We start from the raw sequence: 24,459 nt of genomic DNA on the forward strand, positions 1-24,459 counted from the left end.
CACATCACCTTGTTTTCATCCAAGCTCAGGGTGTGTTGACAAGATGTAGACGCAGTCACTGCACTTAAACTGTACATATTCAGATTGTCCTGCTTCACCTTTAACCCTCCGATCTAACTGGAGTTTGTGGTTTGATGTATCCGTTATGTGGTTGGGACTTTTGACAAATCCTTGTCGGCTACTTCAACAGTTGATTTTTCTGGTTTTCACAGTCTGTGTAAAAGTGAATGTGTATTCTTGTACATAGTATTTGAATATTATTTATCCGATAAAATGTTAATACTAAAAATAGAGAAGCAGCTGTGAACATGTATTTTAACAGACATGAAGTGTTTGTTTATTGTGTTTTTTCTCTCAGAAATTCACTTTGAAATATTTGTAAACTGAATGTTTTGTTATCTCAGCTTCATATTTGATGTTGTGTTCTGAGTTTCTACAGTCACAGTCATGTGGTGTTGTTTTGCTGATATGTTGTTTGAGCTGTGTTGATTTTCTTCATGATGAGTTTTGTATTGGGGCAAATTAAAGTCCTAGTGCAGCAATTTACGTGTGATGACGTCTTTGTAAGTAGCATTTATCTGAATAAACTTATACACCTAATTGCATCGAGTAAGTCTAAGGCATGAACTATTTCAGCAAATATGATGCAAAGGTTGCACACACATTTATTCAAAACAGGAATTTAAAAATAAAAAAATAATAAAATAAAGCTTGATAGCACACATACTCCAAACACATGCACATATAGAAATGTGCCAGGCAGCGCCCCCAGAGGACACACAGAACAGTGATCAACAGGTTAAGGAATCATGTGATTGAATAATTTCCAACATCGCTTACAAGTTACAGACTTCAAAAGTCACAAGTAACTGACAGCTGAGTCTGTAAGAAGTCTCACTCTCTAGTTCTAGGTCAGTAAGTCCCAAGACATAAACTTAGTCACTCCACATGTACGGAGACATGCACAAAAGCATTCTTTTTAGAAACCATGTGTAGCCTTTGGTCAATGGACAACAAATAACTCAAGTGTTTAGAAAAGTGTACAAATTTTATTAAGAAAATAATGACCTGAATGTTACATGATGGACAGACACATCGGCACGAGTAGGATCACTTGTAAGAGGTCGAACTTACTCCTTATTTCTAGAGTGCTGCGTTCTCCAACATGAACTACATATTAATAAATATTGACTTTCTGCCTTAGAACAGTATCCATGTACAACACCACCACAAAGTTTAAAGCTAATATTTTCTAAATGCTCCAGTCCTATTGTAATGTCATATGTAAGTTAATATTTTTGACACAACTGACAACAGTCAGTTCAAAATGTGCAAAGTTCAAAATATAAAAACCCAATAAAGTTTGAAAACACAAAACAAACGTCATGTAACGAATTTAAATAAATTAAAAGAGATTATGTTTCCCATATTCAACCCACAGACAGACGCTGCCTGACCCAGCTGATAAATTTGTTCATTGCTAGCAAATAAGGCATAATGTGCGTGATTTTTTCCTGGTCTGTCTTTCTACTTTGGTGAGGTATTTGTCGTCTGTCTCTCTTTTATATTGTGCAGAACATTGACAAAAAATTCATACCAGAAAAAGGTGAAGCCTGTTGACAGTGCAGCCTTCAGGAGGCTGGGCGAGAGGCCTTTGAAGAAGCCTTTACCACCCTCTTCTTTGGCTATTTGAACCACACAGTCCATCAAGCCTTGGTAGTTCCGCACCTATACATGAGGAAAGAAAAGAAAACTGTCACAGATCAGGGCTCGATTACGTGGTCCACATGTTGGTGAGTAACTCACCTGGCCAAACTGCATTCGGGCTGCCTCAAAGCCCCCCACCTGCAGTCTCTTCTTGAAGAGGTCAAAGGGGTATGTAAGTGTTTTGCTGATCATACCAGCTCCACTGCCACAAACCAGGCTTCTCAGGTTTCCTTGAAGGACAGACAATATTTTAAACTGAGTAATGCATGTGTATGTGTTTATGGAACGTTGATCCTGTGAGCCTGAGCACCTCTCCTCTGAACTTGATTTCCACTGACCTCCTGATTTTCCTGCTTTGGGTGGTGGTGCCAGCACCTTCTTAAAGACATTGTAGAAGAAGAACTGCAATCCTGCGTAAGGGAATACTGCCATCAGTGTTGGAGACAGGCCGCGGTAAAATGTCAGCGTTCCCTCCGAGCGCCACATGGTGGACACAGCATGACGCAGGTTCCTGTAAACCTAAAAAGACAGGTTAAGCACTCGTTTTAATCATTTCATTATAAGCTACACGGATAAACTGATTAGATGAGCGTGCTGCAGGTCTGACTTTACTGAAGGAAATCTCACAACCCAACAGAGAAGCAGGGGTGTTGCTGGGAGAAAAAAATCTCCTGACTTGAAAGTTGACTTAACAAAACCTTTCTACAACTTAACTGAGTGCAGAGCTGCAGTGCTGTGGCCCAGCCTCACCTTGGGTTCTCCCTGAGCTGCAAAGCGTGTGCGTAGTGTGTCCAGGGGCTGGCAAACCACTGTAGCAGAACAGGCTGCCAAGCCGCCACAGATGAAGTGCACTCCTGCTGTCTGACTGTCATACGGCGTAGACTTATGGACAACCTCGGTCAGACACTCAAAGCTGGCAAACTGCAAATTACACACACAATCTGGTAAATTTTGCAAATAAATGTTGAATGTAAGTCAGTTAAAAGGCTCTACCTGGACTGCTCCATAGCAGATAGAGAGGAGCTGTGCTGGGACGTGGCCCTTCCAGAACGCACATATCCCCTCCTCTGAATGAATGCAGCGAGCTGCCTGAAGGACTCCCCAGTACTTCCCCTCTGGCCTGCGTGACGACAGGCGCTCGATCTGGAGCTGTGAGGAGAGAAACACATGCTAACAATATATCTAACAGAGCATCTCCTGTTTCACTAGCTGCATGTCGTAGCAGTGACACATCACACAGTAGGTTACATCATTACCTGAAATCGGATTTTCAGAACATCAAATGGACTGATGAGAGCTCTGGTGACCATCCCAGCAGCTGAACCAGCCAGAGCTGCCGCCTCTGGGGAGAGAGCTGGACTTTGCGAACTAGGGTCATAACCCACCATGTCTCCACAGCCTCAGGTTCCTATTAACACTAAAGACAGAACAAAATATGAATATTTTTGTCTTGACAGCACCGTGAATGTGACGTCAGATATATTATGTGATGTACAGTGTTGTTAACATCAGCATAAAAGTCAATGAAGAACAGATCAAACAGAAACATGTGGAGGACATGCAGTGGGACCTTGGGACAAGCTAAGCTAAGCTAATAACAGAGCAGGTGTTCACGATGGTTGTAGCGGTGACAAATGTCGAAAAACTTTACCTTGTAAAAAACGTCCTTCATAAATGTAATGTCAGATTCAGCAATGAATTCCAACACGAGAAAGTCTGCATTAAGACGACGTGAACAGCCTGTCACTCACCCGCTCCAAAACACGAACATTACTTCCGGGGTTCTTCTTCTTCTGCTGCTGCTGCTGCTTGATTTCCGGCTGACTAGCTCCGCCCTTCAAAGCGGAAACATCGCGATAAGTCTCGTTACAGGGCTAATACATTATGAGACCGATGCGGAAGTGGTTTAAAAGAGCAGTACCCCCGGTGGTAGGCGGTTATACTATACACCAAAAGTTATTTTTAATACTTTTTATCTTTTGGTGTGGGAAGCAGATTTCCATCTAAACATGTAAGTAAAAGTGCATCATCTGTGTCAAAAAGGGTGATTATTAAGTGATCATCTTAAATTCCCATCCTGATTATTGCTTCTGCAGTAATAGTGACAATGTGGACGGAGATGTTTTTCATGACTGTTCTTGTCTCTGAAGATGTTTAAAGGTCTCTGTGTCGTCCCTAAGGATGTGTATCTTAGGCTGCCACAATGGACCTGGCTTCCACGTGGGTGGGCCCCCTTGGACACCCATGGCCAAAACCCAAACATTACTACAATTTTAACTCAGAGACGCATGAACAGTACTGAACAATATTTTATTCTGTACTTTTTCAGAACTTCTGTACAATAACAACATGTTCAAGACCTGGAAACGATCACATCTGTCAGTAATCCAGGCTTTAAAGAGCCACAGAAGAACCCTGCATCAAGCACAGCACAACAAAACCAAACTGGGATATAATCTCTTCTGTAACACTTCAGTGTTGCAATCAACATTTTCAGCAATCACATATATTTGCTAGAAGCTGCTTCTCATAACCATTCCATAAAGAAATCAAAGAAATTAAGAGGAATGCCCTATATCAGTAATCCCACGTCAACCTTCAGCAACCAAACTGCTGATGAGATGTTGCCAAATGCTGACAGCTTCTCCCCTTCTCTTCATCAACACAGCTGCAGAAGCCTAAAGCCTGACCCCGGGAGACAGTGGAAGGCAGGAAGGAATCAGAAAGGACAACAGCCATTTCATTTGTCTGACACTTTCTCTCCTGCATTCAAAAGCTTTGAGGAAACAGCATGAGAAGGGCAGATGGATTTGATGTCTGCGCTCGGATTTGTTGGGAAACTTCTTACTTTTTTTGTTAGTATGTTAACTATGAAGCTATGGTTAGCAGTTAGCATGGCTTAGCACAAAGGTGGACGGCCAGCCCCTTTCCATCTAAAAGTAAAGACAAAAGAACAAAAAAGCACTTTGTGGCAGCTCACTGATTATTAATATCCACAGAATACAGGAGGTTGACCTGCTTGCATGTTTCTGGGCTGAGAGCAGATACTTTTTGGAGTGTACTCAACAACTCACCAGCAGACACAATAGTCTAGGAAATAGTTTTTATGTCTGTGGATTAAAAATAACAAAATAAAGCAGGTTATTTTTTGAGCTGTTAGCTCTTGGTACAGCTGAACAGTCATGTTTGCTGTCCCCCAGGTTTAATACTCTTACTGTACTTTCACCTGATCTGTACAGTGGTTCCTCCTCTAACTCACAGAATTAATTTAGATCCATGCTCTGAAGGCTTGGTTTAGACTTTTATAGTTCCAATTCATCACTCACATGCTGCATGCACACCGATGGGGGACTGGCCATTATTTTAGCCATGAAGAGATTTGGTTTTTTCCCCAGGGGAAAACCCCTCACTGTGGTCAGACTGCAAGCAAGACAGCCTGCCGACAGCATTACAGCCTGCATCAGTGTACATGAACAAACATCAAGTGTGCACTTCACAGGCCTAGTCCAAGCATTAATCATGTTACGTATTTTTATAGATTTGACATCTTGTGAGTTTTTAAGAGAACTGCCTCTACACTGAGTCCCCCTACTGGTGAAAAGCAGACATCTGAAATACACAAAAAAAAGATTAATTAACTACAACTGAACCAGATGTTTATTTTTAAGCTACCAAATAAAAAAAATGCCATATTTAAGTGTTAAATTATCCAGAAACCATTATCAAAGCAGTAGAATCTGTGACTCCGTTACCTCCGGTATGAACATATTTAGAGTTCCTATTGTTTTCCTGCCATAATTTCCCCCAAACTTAAAGTAGACCCTAAAGCACAGGAGGGTTTGGTTTGATACTTGACATGTTAATCACAAGAGCCAGCAACCTAAAAACAGCAGGGTTTACAAATAAACAATGCACCCTACACACCACAAATTACCATTAGTTTTCAGTACGACAATGAGAAAACAGCATAACAAAAGGGTATACAAAGGTCGATGTCAATGAAACTGACATTTCTCTTACAGCTTCTCATCTGATGAACAGATTTACAGTAAGATCAACAGCACAATTAGAACCAAAAGCTAAGCAGAACGTTTTTTTTGTACTACACTGACATTTGTAGAGATGCTGATGTTTGTATGAGGCCTGGTTTCACAGACAACTGAGGTCCAGTCTGAGGAGGTGTGTCGTGGCATCACACTGGCCAGAGGAGACAAGGCACATGACAGTCACTTTCTCCAACTCATTTCAAAGCGTCTCTCTGTCCACCACTCTTGAATGCAAAGAAAGTGAGGGTCCTCTGTAGAAGAGCAAGTTTTGATGAACACCATCAAATACCACTCCTCCATCAAACTCAGGCCAATCCCCCTCACACAGGGTCCCCCTTCAGTCCTGCCCAAACCTGCCTCATGTGCAGGCGTCCTCCTCACAGAAACCTTACAGATAGGTCCTTCCTTGGAAAAATAATATAAAACATGTTTGGGCTTGCTGACCATAGAAGATCAACGGTGTCAGATTTCTTTTGTCCTACCGTATATTCAAGGGCTCAAGCCATGAAACTAACCTCTCATATCCACAAGCATCAATGGCTGGTTAATCTCAATAATCTATCCGGCCTCCGAGCAGCAACGTTTTAGAGTCAAATAGATCATGAGAAATGATATCTGGTCAGCTACAATAGTAGCACAAATGCACTGCTATGGGTCAAATTTACCAGCATTTGACCAGCAGGTGATGTTTTTCATCATCAGGGGAGTGCAACATCCACTTCTACCACTCTGCAAGACCCACAACAGAAGCTCTATTCCAATCTTCATGTTCTCTTTTGTGTTGTTGTTCCTCCACTTCATAAGAAAACAAAACAAAAATCTCAGTCCCTTTGTCTCTCCTGTCCCGCACTGTCCAGAGAATCAGGGCTGGGAGCTGCCCTGGCTATCAGGGTCCGTCCCTGAGGAACTGGTGTCTGAGTCTGAGTCGTCATCGTTATGGTCATCCTCTGCCAGGGTTTTCTCCCGTATTCTCCTATGGGTGGCGCCTAGCCTTGCCAACAGGCCCTGGTAGTCAAAACGACCCCGCTTCTCACCAAATGGGTCCTGCGCAGACGCAACATTGTTAGAGCGGAGATAAGACAACACATGTACGGTGTCTTTCACTGTTATTACATTCTATCCCAGCAGTTAGCATCCTTGTCTCCTATTTAGTGCTTCAGAATACATGCACACAAAGAATCATAAAGATTTAATATCATAAATAAATACCTGCATGTTCTGTCCTTGCAGGTGCAGTCTCTCTTTGCAAACTCCTTCGTAGAAATCATAGTATTCTAGGAAGGACTTTTCCATCACACTCCTAAAAAACAGACAGAGATGCTCCAATCAGACAGAAGAAGGAGTGAAAAGGTGACAAGGACGAGAACTGAACAAAGCTAAACTCACCACAGAGCTTCAGGACAGGGAACCTTTCCTTCCAGCATGTCACACACAGCCACCCTCATTGTCTCATGGCGGATACACTCATTGTAATTCTTACTGTCCCCTGGGTGACGCTCCTGAAAGAGAAATACAAAACATAGTTACGAAGCGAACAAACAGAGAGGCGGTGGCTACATGTGCATTAATACTCAGCTCCCATAGTGTCATTATGGTGATACAGAGGTTGTTGAGCAGTACCTGTTCAAAGCCAGGTTCATTGTGGTAAGGGTTCTCTGTCATCAGAGACTGGATGGAGATTAGGACAGATGAAATACTCTGAGCTGGACTCCATGCCGGGCCTGTCCATGTTCTGAACACACAGATTATGGCAGACTGTGATAACTTGTTTGATTTAAATGAATACACTAATCCCAGAGTTATTCTTCTTGAAGAGAAATAAAAAAATCCCCTGACTCACCCAAGGATGCTGAGGCACACTTTGCCGTTGCGGTAAAAGTTGGGGTTGAAACGGACAGTGTTGTGTCCGGTGGTGATGAGCTTGACTCTTGGAGGGTGGATGGGGTAGTCAGGGGGGCAGCGGAACAGGAAGAGGAAGAAGCCACCCTCATATGGTGTGTCAAACGGCCCTGTGATCAGGGCATGGATCTGAGGGAGGGGAGAGGGTCAGGAGGGAGAGGAACACAGGGAGGAAGAATGTGAGATGGAGGTCAAGAGAGGTCTACACAGGGGGAGCGTGATGCTGGGGACAAACGGCCCACAGAGCAGAAAATCTGACCTAGAAAACAACTCAACACCCAAATGAGAACTTGCTGTGAGGAAGATAACGTTTCTAGGATCCCGTTTGTGATTGGGGTTTTGATCTCCCAACATGTACACGATAATTGTCAAGTTTGAACTTCAGGAAGAACAGGTCGCTGAACAAGTCAGTGTTGTAACCTGGTTTACAGATTGATCAATGAGGCACCTGAAACATAGAGTGAAATGAGTACGGCCTTTTACCTTGGTCATATCTTGAGGATCAGGGACTACAAACATTCCTGGAGGGGGTTCCTTGTAGATGGACATGATATCCCTAAAGACACACATAGGGGAAAAGATAGGGTTTGAGAAATTAAGAAAGACATAATCTTGCTGTGCCTAATCCCAAACGGGACTATTTTTGGTAGAAAGTTTAGAAATAAAACTCTATCTGCCTAACTTGAAGAGTTCGGCAGCTACAATAAAATCAGTCATCAGGAAGCAACTGTTAAAACCAATGATGATTTTCACAAATGGAACCAAAGAGGTGATCCAGTCCACTGAGTGTGATGTGTGGCGTACCTGGTGCTTTACAGTGATTGGAAGAACTTGCTGAAAAGCTTTCACTTTCGATTTTCGATTGACTTCATTGAGTTTTAAGCTTCACCTTGTCTAAAAACACAAATCTGTGACACGATCATACAACAGTCAGAAGCATCTGTGGTGTTTCACTCACCTCTTTATCCTCAGGATGCACTGCTGGGAAGCCTTCTCGTTGTCCCAATCCGTGCTGAGAGTCGGGTCCCAGGAAGTGGCGTGGATTTGGGACAGGAGGCCCGCTCCTGCAACCCCGGCTACCCCTAGCCCAACACCGGGGAGAGGCGATGATGTGTGTACGGTCGGAGACACGGCCACGACGGGTGGTGAGGAGGAGCCGGGAGTGAAAGTGTTCCCAAAACCGAGCGGTGTAGCAGTGACAGCGGACAGAGGGGCCACCACCGCGGTTAGGCCACTCTGCGCGGCTGCTGCTGGAGGAGGAGAGGCCGGGCTGGAGCTAGAGTGAGCGCCGATGGCTCCCGACTGTGTTCCTGGCAGAGAGTTGGACAAAGTCGGCAGCAGCGGGGCACCGTTGCCCTGTCCCGTAACGCCTAAGCCAAGGGCACCGCCGCTGGACTGCTCTCCAAAGCTGTCCGCCATGGCTCGCAAGCTAGCAAGCTAGAGTAAACCGTCGGCTGCTAATTTATGAAGCTAACTGTTAGCTGCATTGACAGTTCAGCGCGACGTTACCTCTGCTTGTTTGTCGCCCGGAGGGATCAGAGAGCAGGCGAGCGGAGCAGAGGCGAGGCCAGAAAACAAGGCAATTCTTCCCACGACATGGTGGCTAGCTCTCGTTAGCTCAACTGTGTTTTCCTCCAGGCCTCCACAAAAGTATTCAGTCTTCAGCAGAATTGTGACACCCACCTTGCTGCGGCTTCCGAATCAGGTCCCGCCCGGTTGTTACTTGGTTTAAATGAGAATGGTGTCAGAATATTTGGTCTAATTCCGACCACATCCTCACTCGTGCATTAACATATCGCAACTTCAGGATCTGATTTCTGCGCAAACTGGGAGATCACAAAACATCCGGTAAGAACTTTCAAAGTAAAAGCCGCGGACCTCACCGCGCAGGCTGCTGCTAAAAAATCAAAAGGAGAAATGTGCAAATGTGGACTATTCGTTTGAAATGATGACAGATCTAAATGAAAAAATTAAAAATCATTTTATATCACAACCCACACAGATCTGGACAGTATTTCTGCAGTTGTGTTGTGGGCGGAAACATACACCGGAAGTGGGTTCACATACGCAAGTCAAAAAATAAAGCTCAACTTAATCGAAATACAGAAATATTTAGTTTCAGTAATTACTGAACACATGAAGGCCTTTGGAGTAATTGAATAATCTAAATAACATGGGCAAATAGAATCAGAATCACTTTATTTATTCCCGAGGGGAAATTCTGTTTTGTTACAGACAATAGAAATTAAAGATAAATTGAAGTATGAAGTTGAAATCTATAAATATCTAAATACCTAGACAACATTTAAATCCCTTAGTTGTGTCTAAAGAAGAACATATTTACTGCTGTATAAAAACCTTTAGAGCAGGAATGAATGTTCCAGTGTCTGAGTGCAGCATAAAGCTGAAACATAACATACAATAAGTAACCTCTGAATCCCTGGGTTTCACACCTTTACATAGTAAAGAGCATGATATAAAGAACACGCAGGTGTGTATTACCCATGTACAGTGTCTGAGTGACTGTTACAGTTCAGAGTTCAGTAGTTTGATTGAGACAGGAATATTTTATTATTCAGTCACTGTCCATAACAATCACATTAAAGTGATTTCTTCCTGCTAGTCTTTGGGTATGTATATGGACCCTTCAATCATATTTTGTGACAGACGCAGAGTGTTGTGAAGGACGTACACTGGGAAAGAAAAACAAACACTATAGCCTGTTTAGTTATCCCAACCATTTATTTTGGACAGAGTATTTCAACCGAAGTGAGGTCTTACATAAAACTTCAGAAAAACAAAAATAAGTGTAGGAACATAAAAATGAAGGATTGGAGGTTTGTTAACCTCAGATGTAAATATTTTCCTTTAATATATTTTCTGTTGATTGGAATGGCCTATCGGCTTGCTCCGAGTTCCCGTTCTGGAAACCCTCCCACCAAATGGAAGGGAGGGAGGGAGAAGGGAGCAAGAAAGGACAGGTAAGGGAGAAACGGGGGTGTAAGTGTGAGAGGGAGTTGTGGTCGTGTTTCCACGTTTACATGGCGAACAGGATGAGGAACGCCACCATCAGACAGAACAGACCCATAGCCTCAGACAAAGCAAAGCCCAGAATGGCGTAGGAGAAGAGCTGCTGCTTCAGAGAGGGGTTCCTGTGGAGGGAGAAGCACACAGTCAGCTGAACTGAGGACATTCATGCAAAGTAGTGTTGCTGGGTTCATACTAGCTTACTGCCTTAAGATATACAACACAATTTTTGTTTTCAGAATACTTTACTATTTAACTTTTAGTGAAAAGGAAATTCAGACTAATTGTGCATTTATAACAAGCCACAGCCTGGTTTCATTAGATTAACATAAACATTTCTTCCATTAGTGTTCACTGAGGGGCTGTGAGAAGTAATGTCTGCTGAGTAAACGAATGGGACTGCATTACATATTTTTGTCTCACCATACATACAAAGTAGGAGGAAGGAATGGTACAGTCAATTTCAGCATCATTGTAAATATCCCCAGCAGTGTACGACCCTGGAAATGACAGAATCCTTCCTGTTGCTATGAATGACATAATGAGAGTGACTACCTGGCATAGCCAATGATGAGGCTGCCGAACACTGTTCCGATTCCAGCTCCTGAGCCGGCCACACCAACTGTAGCAGCACCAGCACCTATGAACTTAGCGGCAGTGTCAATGTCCCGGGACACAGCACTAGTCTGGAAGGAGCGGGTCAGGACTGCAGACTGGCTGACAGGCAACAGGGCCTAAGTCAAGAGAAGAAGACAAAACAAAAATACTGTAAAGCATCAGCCAATGGTCTACGAGCCCACTGAATATTTACTGTGACTTTATATGCAAACTTGTGTTAGCAAAAAGTGTGTGTTAGATCATTGAAAGCGACGGGACTGACCTGATGCTCCACTGTGGCTTCAGGTCTGTTAAAGAGGGATACTGAGACTGGCCGGGCGAGGACTCTGGACCCACCACGCAGCTACAGACAAGCGAGTCGTTACAAGCAGACACACAAAACAAAAACAAGACTTGAACTACACTTTTAACATGATTGAACTGAGGCAGGGGCCGGGTTTGAACCCTCAGCCTTTGGATTGACAGTTCATTTATGTAGCAGGTCAGTTCTATGTAGCTGCATTAAGATGTCTCACAAGCTGCTAAGAAGTCCAGGTGCTTTCTTCATTAAAGCCAGGTGAAATCATTGCACACACTCAATACATTGTAATGTGCCCATGGTCTTTGAACCCCACAAAAGATCTTGCTGCACCACATTACTGTTTTAGATAGACCACTCTATTCAGAACATAGCCGTAAAGAACATCTGTTTCTTGAAGCTGTTGTCCTGCCATCAAGTGTCAGATGTGGATTCTGAACTTTGTCCTCCACAATGCCTCCATGGCTGAGATGCCCTACATGCTGCAAGGTCACCTGACATAGAAATGTCACTAACTGTGGAACTGACAAAGAGCTCAGACCTGCCATGGCCATCACTGAGACACAAGCTTGGGAAGTTTTCAATCCCTAAAGCAGTCCAAACCCCACACAACCAGCACAGATGTATAACAAAGATTATTTCCACAGTGTGACATCTGACATACCACAGCGGGAGAGGTGACAAACTTGGCGCAGGCATACATGGCTGGAACCTGGAGAGAAGAGAAATACGATGAGTCAAAGTTCTCACACAAAGTCAGCCCTGGTTATTTAAGAAGCAGATTCAAAAAACACATGTTCACAGAAAGTGATAATGATGTGCCCACCAAAACCACAACAAAGGTCTAAACATCAGGCTGGATCAGGACAAAGTCAATGGAGAAAATCTAGTCAGCGTTTCAGTGAGATTCACCTTAACGTACAGTAGGCATACAGTCGTTTGCTCAGACTTCTGCTTATAATTTAATATGCAATCTGAACTTGAACTGATACTACCTGCGGCTAGTACAGTTGAGCTGTAGCTAGAAGTTACATTAGATCCCCAGCTCAGGGTTTGAGTAGAAATACACATTAAACTCATTTTCTGTGCACAAAATAAAATCAGGTTATGGGCAAATGTGGCACAGTTGTAGAATCCTGAGGCATTTAAAGGTCAAGCAGAGCAACAAGTTGATTAGGAGATACTCTGGTCTGTAGCTCTTGGATAAGCCAAGAAGCTAATCCAATCTCAACAACAACTGCAAGGATCAACTCTGGACAATCTACTGAAGACCCACACTGGGTTCAGGTGTGAAGGACATTTACACCTAAAAGTGTCATTTAATGCAAACTATAATAAAACTGTTAAATACTGAACATTGGTGATATTAGGTCTAAAGGCCAAATGGTTAGCTTGCATGGCACCTGCTTAAACACGGGTTAGGCTAACTGTCCTCTTGGAAGCAGGAAAGCACCAGAGCTAAGCTAAATGCTAAGCTAAACAGGCTGGAAACGTGAAGGTCAAAAATGAAGCAGACACAGTCACATGGGGCCTGCAAAGCAAGCACGATACACGCGCTGCTAAAAGCCGAACCCGCCCTGCACGGACAAGAGGGCACATGGCAGCAGCAGTGTCCGACAGCAGTGTCCTTGCTGCGGCGGACCGACTGAGCGCACGGTAGGCCCCGAGTGTCAGACATTTTACATCCAACTGTCTGAGCAGCTCCGCTGCGCTGCGCCCGGAGCTTGACCCGCTACATGCACCGGCTGGACCAGCACCCACAGCGGCGGCACTCCTCATGTCACTGCTGCCCATCATCTGTCATACAGATACACGCAATCTAAAACGCAACTAATCGGCTCAGAAGCCATTCATGAACCGAAATCATTGAATGGCCGACCTAGCATAGTAGCTACTAACTGCTAGCCAGTACAGCTATCTTTAAATTCGTTTCCTAATATCCAACGCGTAAACGACTACACGCCAAAACACACTTGCATTTAAATTAACATCGGACATGACCAGAAAGAAAGAGTGAGGGTTAATATATACAAATATTACCGGTTTGTTACGGATTTGGGAAGGTCCGCAATTAGCTGCTCTCGCACACAGCGGCAGTCAATGAATGTATGGGACAGATTGTCACCTTGTCATTTATAAGCATAGCGGCTACGTCCTCAGCGCCCATTGGACAGAGAGAACGCTTCCTTATTCACAATTGGCTCGTCACCATGTTACTTCCGCCCCTCTAGCCTATGGCACAGAGACGTTTTGAGATAAAGGATTGTGATTGGTCGAAAAGTTTATCAAGGCGGGACCAAAGGAACGTTCATTAATTTTATTGGACAATATCGCCGGGAACGAAGGATTTACGAGTAGAGCCGAAGGACCGTGTTTACACGAGGTGACCTTTTAAAGCACATCCACTGTCCTATGAACCTATTGGTCCATCCAGAGGAAGTCTCACCTACAAGGAATACTACAGTTAAACTCATGGTGGATACAGCTCACGTCTGTACATTAATCCGTTTAATAACTTTTAAAAAAATATTTTTTAATTGCATTTTTATTTTAGACTTGCCTATTTAATACACAAATCACTCAGGGCAGAAGCTTTTTGTTGAGCTGTGATCTTAAGCATAAGAAAGAAAATGAGATAAACAAGGAATGAAAAGCCTGAAGCAATGAGACGTCATTATAATGAGTGGAGACAGACAGATGTGAGCTAGCAGGAAGTATGTGTTTTGTTTTATAAGTGGCAGCTGTATTAATTTATGACACTTTTTTTTACAAGGTTTGGCACAGTAATGCATGTGTGTGTGTGTGTGTGTGTGTGTTGAATCGAAGCTGTACTGTATGTGATTTATGATAATGTGCATGTGTGTGTGGACATGCATATATTAACTCTATTATAGCAACTGTGATGTGTATTAGCCTCCTCATGTCTGTGTGCACCACGCTCAAAGAATCTTTTTATTCTAGAAAAAGTTGCATAAGATACATTTTTCAGAAAAGAACATTTATTTTAAAAATATTTGTATATGTGTATGCACATGATGCATGATGAGAATCAAACCATGCATGATAAAAAACTAAAGACATGACTGCCAGCCATTAAAAGTTCATAATCTTTATCTCTAGTCTTGAGTTTTCTTCTATTATATGAATGTGGCAATGAAATCCATAAATTCATCAACTTTACACTGACAACCATAGACTTACACTCTTCCTCCCTCTATTCAAGCCATTATCAGACACTGTGACCTCTGACCCCTACACCCTGTGCTGCACTATAAAGTTGTCCACTCCACTAATGCACCCATTTCTGCATCCTCCAGATGAAAACGTCAGCTAAATGTAAAAAATGTAAATGTGCATGGTTTGGTAAATAGTTCTGTGCCATTTACTGCCAACACAGACCCGGAGAGGCAAGCTGTCAAAAGATTTATGCTCACCGTGCTGCCAGCTGATTGGCTAATCTCACATGAAGACCCTGCTCATAAATATTCATTATTCCCTATAAAAGAATCACAGATTCATTTTGCAGGCAGGAGGCCAGGAGGCATAGAGTTTGGAGATTTACGCTCCACAACAGCAGAGGGCGCAATAAGACAAGGCCGTTTCTGAAGGTTGAACGTAACACATTCCCAGATGTTTAGGATGATTAGCAAGGGTACAAAATACTGTATTTACACAGTCAGGCCTGAGAACACTACTGTTTACTGCAGCTTTCTCCTAAATTCCTTTCATAGTTATTTATGCATTGCTGCATTCATCTGTTATGATTTTAATGTCTATGTTGTTTCCAGCCAGCATACTGTATTTCATCAGGCCTGTCAGCAAGCAAGAACGTTTTCACACTCCTGTTTTCCCATTGAAGCAAACTCCAAAACATCCAGACATACCCAGGCGACACACACACACACACACACACACACACACATACAATGAGAGACTAGCATCTTCATTAGTGCTGAGTGCCAGTGTGGCCCCTAGATTTATTGGCAGGCAGAGGGGAAGCAACATGCACACATATAAAGACACACACACAGGACACACACCTCCTCAGAATTCCACTCCACAGTAGCCGAGTAATAATGACCAACCTCAGTGTGATCAATAGACTGGAGACAGATGAGTCTGGTCCACACACACACACATTGACTATGCTAGTCTGGTCTGAGCTCGGGGGAAGATGGATAGCTGCATTCACACTGCAATTAATAATGTTTTTACAAGACTGATAACAGGGTGTGTGTATTTGAGAGCGATCTATAGGATGATGGAAACACGGCTTGATGTTACTCACTCCCTCCCTCTGATTCATCCATCCAATTTAGAAACAGCATCTCCTCTTTAAAGTGACAGCGTTCTGAAAATCGTCCCAGCATGCATTTCAGCAAACATCATACCGGTCCGCTTGGCCTGTTCCAAATCCAGATGTGTGAAGTATTTTATGAATGTCCTCTCTGTATTGTGTGTGTGTGTGGGGGGGGACAGTGGGACGTGTCCTAATAAAGTCTTTGTAGGGTAGCTGTCTGACTCTGATGTCACAGGAGGCTAAGACACAGACTATCACGGTCTAATAAAACGTGCTAATAAGACACACCCAAATAGTCTCATTATCAGGCGAGAAACTCTGACTGCGGGTGTAACGTACTTTAACACTATAATAAGAGAGAGGCGGCATGCTCGAGCACTGCAGGAGAATGATTCTGAGTGAACATTAAGACTTCCTTTCCTTCCGACATTTCTTCATTTCTTCGCACATTTGTGTATATGTAGTTATTTAGTTAGCCTGCAGTTCTAACAGGTCACTTAATGAAGGTGCTGTGACTGTGTGTCTTTGTTCTTAAGCCTAGTTTTAAACTAAAAGTCTTTAGTGTGGATGTAGCTTTGCTCACACCCTGAAGGAATCAGTCCATTATGGCTTCAGAACCACTCACAGGACCAGGTGGGGCCCAGCTGAAAACGTGTGTGACATCTTGCCGAGAACACGGACCCAATCACTCACTTCAAACTCAGACATATTTTTTTATTATTAAGTGCCAGCGTCGACCTGGTTAATGGACACCTGCCAAGGAAGAAAGAAAAAACACAAAGCCGTACAAGCATGAGAGGAGAAATGACAGAGGAAACGTCCACGTCTTTGACCATGTGTGTGTTATCACCGTGCTCTGTCCACGTCTTTGACCATGTGTGTGTTATCACCGTGCTCTGTCCACGTCTTTGACCATGTTTGTGTTATCACCGTGCTCTGTTCACGTCTTTGACCATGTGTGTGTTATCACCGTGCTCTGTCCACGTCTTTGACCATGTGTGTGTTATCACCGTGCTCTGTCCACGTCTTTGACCATGTGTGTGTTATCACCGTGCTCTGTCCACGTCTTTGACCATGTTTGTGTTATCACCGTGCTCTGTCCACGTCTTTGACCATGTGTGTGTTATCACCGTGCTCTGTCGGGCTGGAACCCTGACACCACACAGGCTGCATGCTCGGCCTGGCAGATCACACACATACAGTGTCTTCACATTTCTGCATTGATGTGTTAACATTACAAAGGCCTGTGTATGTTTGTGTCTGTGTGTGTGTGTGTGTGTGACTGTGTGCGTTCATGTGGTGCAGTGCCTCTGTGTATGTGTGTGTGGTTGCTGTGAGGTAGTTTTACAAGCAATCTCTTTACTGCTTTGTGTGGTGCACACCTACTTTTACTAGCCTACCACAGTGAAGAAAGAGGAGAACACACACACACACAGACACACACACACGCAGACACACACACAGGCCGTTCCAATAAGCGCCATGTGAATGATATGAGCCGGTTGGTTTGGTATTGAGTTCTCTCCAGCTCAGTTTATGAGGAAGCTGCTGTGGGGGGAGGAGAGGGTGAGGGGGGCAGAGGGGGGAGATGGGGACATTAGTTTAATTGTAGTTGGGGTCCGAGACTAAAGTGAGTCTGTTACACTATTGTCGTACAGTGCGCTCTCTCTCAATGTGTCTTATCAATGTAGAAAAAAACACTTTTGTGAAAGAGCAGCAGTAAAGTTGGTGCAAACTTCAAACTTCATTCATATCAATGAGCAAAGAGTTCCTCACTCGTGTTGCTGAGCAGTGCTGACAGCTTTTAGTTTTGTTTGACCAGTTTTTTTTTTAATTCAGTGTCTCAAAGATTTCTCTGTAAGAGAAAAGAAAGAGGTTTATTTTATTGTAACATCAAAAATGACACTCAGAAAATCTCATGACGACATTCACCCATTTCCAGGAACACGCCTCTGTTAGTCTGCTCTATGAACAGCAGGTTTACGCATGTGATCGTTTCAAAAAACAAATTCAAATCCAGACACAGCTCCAAAACTATAAAGCCTGGGTTTTCCCTTATCTGTGATGTGGACACGGCCACTTTGGATGCTGGTTATATAGTTTTTTAGGATGCTTGGAGGAGACATACAAACGTATTGTTCTTTCTAATACACACTTTTTCCAACCAAAGACAATTTTTAAATTCTTCACACTGCTTTAACACCAACATATAGTGGGTGTCCGAGATGTCAGAGCCTCATGTACACCCTGATGACCAGAACCCCAGATAACAAAGGGATAATAATCCAAATCAGTATCTCTGATTTTTTTGTGAAGAAAAAAAAACACCCACAGAAGAGAGAATTTTTTTTTTTACTTTTGCATTATTCAAACTGTTAATTACTGGCTTAGAATGATGAGATGCTGACACTCATGATATTGGTTAACATATGTTAAAATATAAAAGGTTTTTCATCTACAAAATAGGAAGTAAATATGAAACTGACCTTTAGTGAAAAGTCTAAAAAATAATAGTTCAGTACATTTCTTCATTCATTTCTTCAACTAACCTGCAGCATCCTGTTGTACTAGCACCATAAAGAAACTGTGTTTCCGTTCTCTAGGGCACTGTAGTGACTATTGTTTGAGGATTAGGAGCACTCATTCCAGCTTTTTAAGCAATTTAAAGTTCAGCAAATTGTCTTTATATTAGAAAATTCTGTTACATGTGAGGAATTAATTACAAACGTAAATGATTGTAGTCAATTAAACATCTTTTAAGCTGTTTAAACAGGCAAATATTCAAACCTTCTACACTGATTCTGTTGAAATGTCAGGTTTTTTCTGGGGCAAAAATAATTACATGAATTAAGTTAATTTCTTTTTTAGTAGTAAATAAAAAATAAGAGATTTTGTAGTGTGAATCACATTTGTAATAAATACTGCTCCGAACCGTGCTGTGATGCACTGTAAAAACTCCCATTGAGCACCGTTCCTGCTCCAATCTTTTCAGTAAACGGTGCACTGACTCTTTACTATTTAAAATAACACGCAGTGTGAGTTGGTTGTGGTTGTGTGTAGGGTTTATGTGAGATTAGTGTGCGTTTACAGCTCTTTCATGTGGCTTCGTGGTTCGCAGGATTCTGCATCACAGACTACTGTTCCCCATAAACACAAACCCTTACTTCATCTGACCTTGATTGCCACGGTAATTAGCACCATAGCACCACTGCTCATGTAAATGATCATAGTGATGATGATGTGTGTCCTTTGAGCCTGTGGCTAGTTGGACTAAAATGGAAAAATGATATTGTTTTTATGTTGAGAAAGAAGTTAAGTTCTTCATCAGGAGCCATGTGGATCATACTCCATCATCTGATCACAGACTACTGGAGAAGGACCTCATCGGTCGCCATTTTGAAGTGTTGATGACATCATCTGTGGACTACTTTCGGGAGGTTTCAAGATGCCGACCCATAAAAAGAAAGGATCTGTATGCCCCAGGACCACAGTGGAAATGCAGGTGGATACTTTTACTACTAAAAAATTAAAAGTGGTACATTTTCTAAAATCCACTCCTTCTTCCTTAAGTCACAAATTTATCAGTTACCCTTCATCTAAGCAGTGATCACTTAAAGGCATCACTCCAAAGGGAATAAAATGTTTACTTGATTTGCCAGCATGTATCATGTTGTATCTCTGACAGTGGACACTGCAGGCTGTACAGTACAGCTTTAGCATAAACACTGATGATATAAATATAGCAGTGTGGTGCAGGGATTAGTGACACTCCTGTTGAAAGGTCAGAAGCTTCAGCACCGCAGTAATGACTGCAGTTCAGTAAAAATCTGAGCTGTACTGATGCAACTTTCTGTGGAAAAATAATATTAAGACAATTTAATATAACTGCTAAAAGGCCTTAATGCAACCAAACTGTTGTTTTATTATTTTAATGCCAATTTTTAAGTATGCATGAATAAAACCGACCGCACATGATAAAAATGCTAACTTAAGTTCTGTTGTGTAACTATTCAGGCTGGATTTATATATATATATATATATATATATATATATATATATATATATATATATATATATATATAGTCTCATTTCAGCTGTGATTTCAGCAGTTCATCTATCACAGTGTGCATTGGTTCCTGGGTACAGGAGTAGCTCAGCTGAGTAAACAGCAGGGGGCAGCACAGACATAGTCCAGTTACTTGGCACTCCCAGTGCTGTGCTCCATGGGGGCAGAACACAGTTCACTCACACTACAGGGGCACACAGTGGCACAGATCATTGCTTTGCATTTACAGTATAGGAACAGTGCTGGCAGATAGTATTTGGGTTGCTCGATGCCTGTGGATGTCAGTGTGTCGTGTGCCTCATGTCATGACCACGTCTGTGTCAAGTCTCCCTTTAATCTGATCCCAAGCTTTTGTTTGCTTGTTGATAAGTATTTTACATATTGTTGAAGCACATTTTTATTTCTTCTAATCAGCCTTGGCATCCTCTCTGAACTAACTGCTGCCTGTAAGTAAAGAGTTCCACATCAGCAGAGACTGACCTGGTGTCTGTAGCCATGGAGAACACTTCAATGGTAGAAGGTAGAATGGATTCCAATCGACACTGATGGCATGCCAGACTACTAAAGAGCGGACTTGTCACATTGGACTTTGTATAAAGAATACAAATGTGATCTAGCTTGAAATAAAAATCAGGGTTAACTCAATTACTTTTTCACAGCAGGGAAACCTTAGTGTTTAAGACATGTATCACAGTTGTACCCTGCTGAACCACGAGCTGACCCTGAACGACTGGCAAAGATTCACTTTGGACTTGCTGACACCTGCACAGCCTCACAAGCCTGTGAGTGCTTCAGATCTGATGCTGGCCCGCAGAACTTAAATTAGCCAGATGTAACACATTCAACAATTCTCACACAGCTGGCCGATGTTTACAATGATACAACTGCTTCTTCTACTCCAAGACTAACAGTGAAGCCATTACTGTTCGAGCGACACGACCAGTGAATGCACATGTGTCCGGTTGGACTTCCTGAATTCCTTATTTTTGGGCACCGGATGAAAAGTTTGGGAGACACAACCACACAACAATGACACACACACACACAGAGTTACCCACCCTCTTCCACACTTTCTGTCCCTGAAGGAGTCAACCACTCGCTTCCTCTTTACCACTGGCAACAATTAAGCTGTTAGATGTGGTGCGTAGCTGTTGCCCACACACATCACTGGCTTCGTAAATCATGCAAAATACAACCTGGCTATCCTTCAACCCTTAAATATACTTTTCAAATGGTTTTTAAAACCAAGTTCTTTTAATTTTTTGATCTCTCTTCAAACAGCATCAGCTGCATGTTGAACTCGGCTGTTTAAAGTAACACTCATGCCTGTTTTGGGATCAAACCTTTGTCATCACTGCAGGGTGTCGAGCATCTGCTGCTGTGTGTTCAGTGATTTTCCTCGTGGCCAGTATGGGTCCTCGGAGATACAGCCGACTTTCTTGGATTCACATCACAACAGGCTCATTAATCTGAAAAGGAAAATGATTTGCTTCAGTGAATGGGCAGACTCAGCCGTGGACGGGCACAAGGTTAAATGCTACATGGCTAATTGGGCCAGTCTGTTGATTAGGCTAAATGAAATGAAATGCATGACATAGCTCGTGTTGTTATATAAAGAACAAGGGCAACACAACACTTTGTATTCTCTGACTGATGCAGCATTTAAATAATACAACTGTTAGCAAATGTGTTCATTTTAAAAATACGCTAGCTCCTTATTTTAACATAAATGCTATGGATTAGCTTACTTTATCAGAACGATGGAGGCCGGCAGTGTTATGTCATCTGACATGTCAGTGCCACTGGTGACTATTGACTATTGCAATAAAGGCAGTCAGTGTATCAGCATCCCAGCCTGCAGCCATCACCCCGTGTTCCAGGAGAGACGTTTAAACACCTTCACTCCCTCACTGGTCATCTGCATTCATGCTTCTGATGGTTTCAGCCTCCTTCCAGTGTCTAATAGGTACAGCTCGTACCTATAACACTGGTTAATGAAAGAACAATCGGTTTTGAAGCCAGGCCCTGGAGACATTAAAACAACTGCTGCAGTTAAACAGTAAAATGAACAAGGTTTGGCACAAGCTAACAACTAGTGCTTAATACAGATGAGGATTTCCAATATGGCCACCAGACAGTAAATGATGTCACATGAAAGGCCTTCATTCACTGCTTACCTCCCTACATCCCACCTGAACCAGTTCAGACAGGCTGCTCTGCCTCCCCCTCTACTTATGGCTTTACATGATTATACCACATGATTATCCTAGCTGTACCCTCTGTGCATCCCGCCACGCTAAGCTCCGTTCAGACGTGCTCACCTGTTATTAACCCTTCTGTTTATCGTCCTATCACACACGTTGCATAAGAATGGCTATGGAGAGGAACACCTGTCCAGGTGAGCTGGAAATCAGTGGAGGCTGTCTGGGGTTTGAAGGCACACACACACACAGTCCTGGACTCCTGTGGCCACATATTCTGAACTCTATTGACAGCAGCATTATGACTACCAAGCCTGGAATTAATTATCTTGAAGAGATCGTATGATCCATTTACAGCTTTGTTTTGTTTCTGTAAACTTTATATTGATTTGTCAATGAAACATAACAGTGGGATAGTAAAAGCCGTTACAATGAACACACACAGTTTTATTATTCATATTTTGATTTCTTCATACCCCGGCTTTTATCACTGTAAAACTTTAGGGTCTGTCTTTGAAATGTGCACCAGCGTGCTCGTGTAGGTTTTGTGAGCTGAGAACTTTAAAATAAATCTGAGACATCCAAGTCCAGTGCTGTTGGTGGGCGGTTAAGGAGCCAGGTCAGCGTGGGATATTTCTCCAGTGTTTTTACATTTATTATGTATTATTACAAATGTTTCCCATCAGTAGCATGAGTAAAACATTTAAAGACATTAAAGACAAGAATTTATTCAAGTCGTTTTCCCACAAATTGATTTAAAAATCCATAATTTTATTTTACTTATATTTCTCCTTTTTAACCTAATTAGACAAATTGTGTCAGATGGGATCATAGCCATTTAGTTGATTGGAGCAAATCAGAGTCTTTCACCTCCTTGAACTCATCTTAAAATCTGCTGTTTTGACCGAATGTAATCCCTCCCTGCCTCCCATCAGTGATGAGATGGACACAATATGGCAGCATAAGTCCACCCAGGAAAAAATGATCCTCACAGATCAAAGGAGCAGATCAGGTTCTGCATCAGGTCTGAGAGAAAACACAGAGAGAGAGAGAGAGAGAGGGAAAACTTGGAATGTTTAAACAGGAGTGTGCACACATCCATCTCTCCCTCTCTCTCTCTCTCTCTCCCTCTCTCTCTCTCTCTCTCTCTCAGGTTTTATAGGAATCACCGGCAAACAGGCTGATTGACTTTTCTGTCCAAAACCTTTTATAGCCTCTGCAGCATTTACAAGACAAGATGCTACACTCTGTGAGATCAAATAACAAGAACCAGGCATGACAAACCAAAAGTAGCTTCATACATGTCTGTATGTATGTCTGTATGTATGTATGTATGTGTGCACATGTACAGTTTAAGAGTACACTACAGCTGTTTTCCTCCCGAGTCATCTCTCTTTTCTTCAGTCCATTCTTTCAAACACACACATATAATTTCAATTGTTTAATTTGTTTATTGCTTCGGCTGCAGTTTGTGTTTTGACTGTAAAAACTCGCTCCGACTACAACGACTGAAACAGCAAATATGAATCAGGTCAGAGAGTATTCTTTATACCACTGAGTAAACATGGCAGATTTATTATAAAAGTGACATTTAAAGGAGGTTTGTTTTGGATCGAAGTGCATGTTTACAGTTTAAACAGCATGCTGTCATGTATTTGAGTGAATGGAAAAAGTGAAAATGTCTTACCAGTAATTAACACAGCACATTATTTGGCAGCTTCAAGTTCAAATGTATCAATAGCAACATAAAACTTATAATACATTGAAAGGTGTTTGCTCAGCCAGACTCTGAGTCGATGCCAGTGTGTGTTTATTTTGGCAGGAAAAGCTTTGTCTGGAATGTCAGACATTTGTTTGGTTGCATTTCAAGTGAATTTAATCTTCTTCTGTTTAATTCGGTGCAGTATACACACATGCTGATTATTTATTTTGATCATAGACAATGTGGTTAACATGACCTGTGTCGGCTCTTTTATTATTAGATCTTATCAGAAATTGACCGTCTATGCACAATGAATTCTTTCACAGCACAGTAAACATCATCTTCCCTCTTCCGGTGGCGTGAGTGCAAAAAAATCACCTAAAGAATAAAACTCTTCAAAATGTGGAATCATCAATAACATTGCATACATAAAGAAATGAAAGCTCATCTAAACCTTTCAGCAGCCATGTATCCTCAGCTCAGAGTGTGGAGCTAGCAGCAAGACAGAGATCTGTTGTGTAGAGTGTAAGTTCTAGATGTGTGAGCACAGGTCAGTAAAGTGAAAACATCATACAAGATCGATATTTTAAATATT

At 42.4% G+C, this 24,459-nt stretch overlaps 3 protein-coding genes across 5 annotated transcripts; all 3 read right to left on the minus strand.

The window, feature by feature from the left end:
• Positions 1 to 1,021: 1,021 nt before the first annotated feature.
• Positions 1,022 to 3,507, minus strand: slc25a19 (solute carrier family 25 member 19). 3 transcript variants are annotated; one of them, XM_028411953.1, is made up of 8 exons: positions 3,459 to 3,475; positions 3,359 to 3,373; positions 2,964 to 3,124; positions 2,701 to 2,856; positions 2,458 to 2,628; positions 2,046 to 2,226; positions 1,807 to 1,937; positions 1,022 to 1,728 (listed from the first exon to the last, which is right to left on the minus strand). In XM_028411953.1, exons 3-8 carry the CDS (start codon positions 3,093 to 3,095, stop codon positions 1,528 to 1,530), a joined length of 972 nt encoding a protein of 323 aa, XP_028267754.1. In that variant the 5' UTR covers positions 3,096 to 3,124; positions 3,359 to 3,373; positions 3,459 to 3,475; the 3' UTR covers positions 1,022 to 1,527. The 3 variants fall into 3 exon arrangements, with proteins under 3 accessions (XP_028267754.1, XP_028267753.1, XP_028267752.1); XM_028411952.1 differs by lacking the exon at positions 3,359 to 3,373 and having other exon boundaries at positions 3,459 to 3,507; XM_028411951.1 differs by having other exon boundaries at positions 3,359 to 3,495.
• A 1,839-nt stretch (positions 3,508 to 5,346) lies between these two features.
• On the minus strand, positions 5,347 to 9,483 carry ube2z (ubiquitin-conjugating enzyme E2Z). The gene is made up of 7 exons (XM_028412582.1): positions 8,611 to 9,483; positions 8,136 to 8,208; positions 7,594 to 7,781; positions 7,374 to 7,485; positions 7,140 to 7,252; positions 6,963 to 7,053; positions 5,347 to 6,797 (listed from the first exon to the last, which is right to left on the minus strand). The coding sequence occupies exons 1-7, from the start codon at positions 9,069 to 9,071 to the stop codon at positions 6,615 to 6,617; spliced, it is 1,221 nt and encodes a 406-aa protein (XP_028268383.1). The 5' UTR covers positions 9,072 to 9,483; the 3' UTR covers positions 5,347 to 6,614.
• Positions 9,484 to 10,375: 892 nt separating this feature from the next.
• On the minus strand, positions 10,376 to 13,720 carry atp5mc1 (ATP synthase membrane subunit c locus 1). The gene is made up of 5 exons (XM_028411576.1): positions 13,636 to 13,720; positions 12,260 to 12,307; positions 11,560 to 11,640; positions 11,235 to 11,413; positions 10,376 to 10,804 (listed from the first exon to the last, which is right to left on the minus strand). Exons 2-5 carry the CDS (start codon positions 12,296 to 12,298, stop codon positions 10,690 to 10,692), a joined length of 414 nt encoding a protein of 137 aa, XP_028267377.1. The 5' UTR covers positions 12,299 to 12,307; positions 13,636 to 13,720; the 3' UTR covers positions 10,376 to 10,689.
• Positions 13,721 to 24,459: the final 10,739 nt, after the last annotated feature.

Source organism: Parambassis ranga, chromosome 8 (assembly GCF_900634625.1).
Source record: "Parambassis ranga chromosome 8, fParRan2.1, whole genome shotgun sequence".
Taxonomy (NCBI): domain Eukaryota; kingdom Metazoa; phylum Chordata; class Actinopteri; family Ambassidae; genus Parambassis; species Parambassis ranga.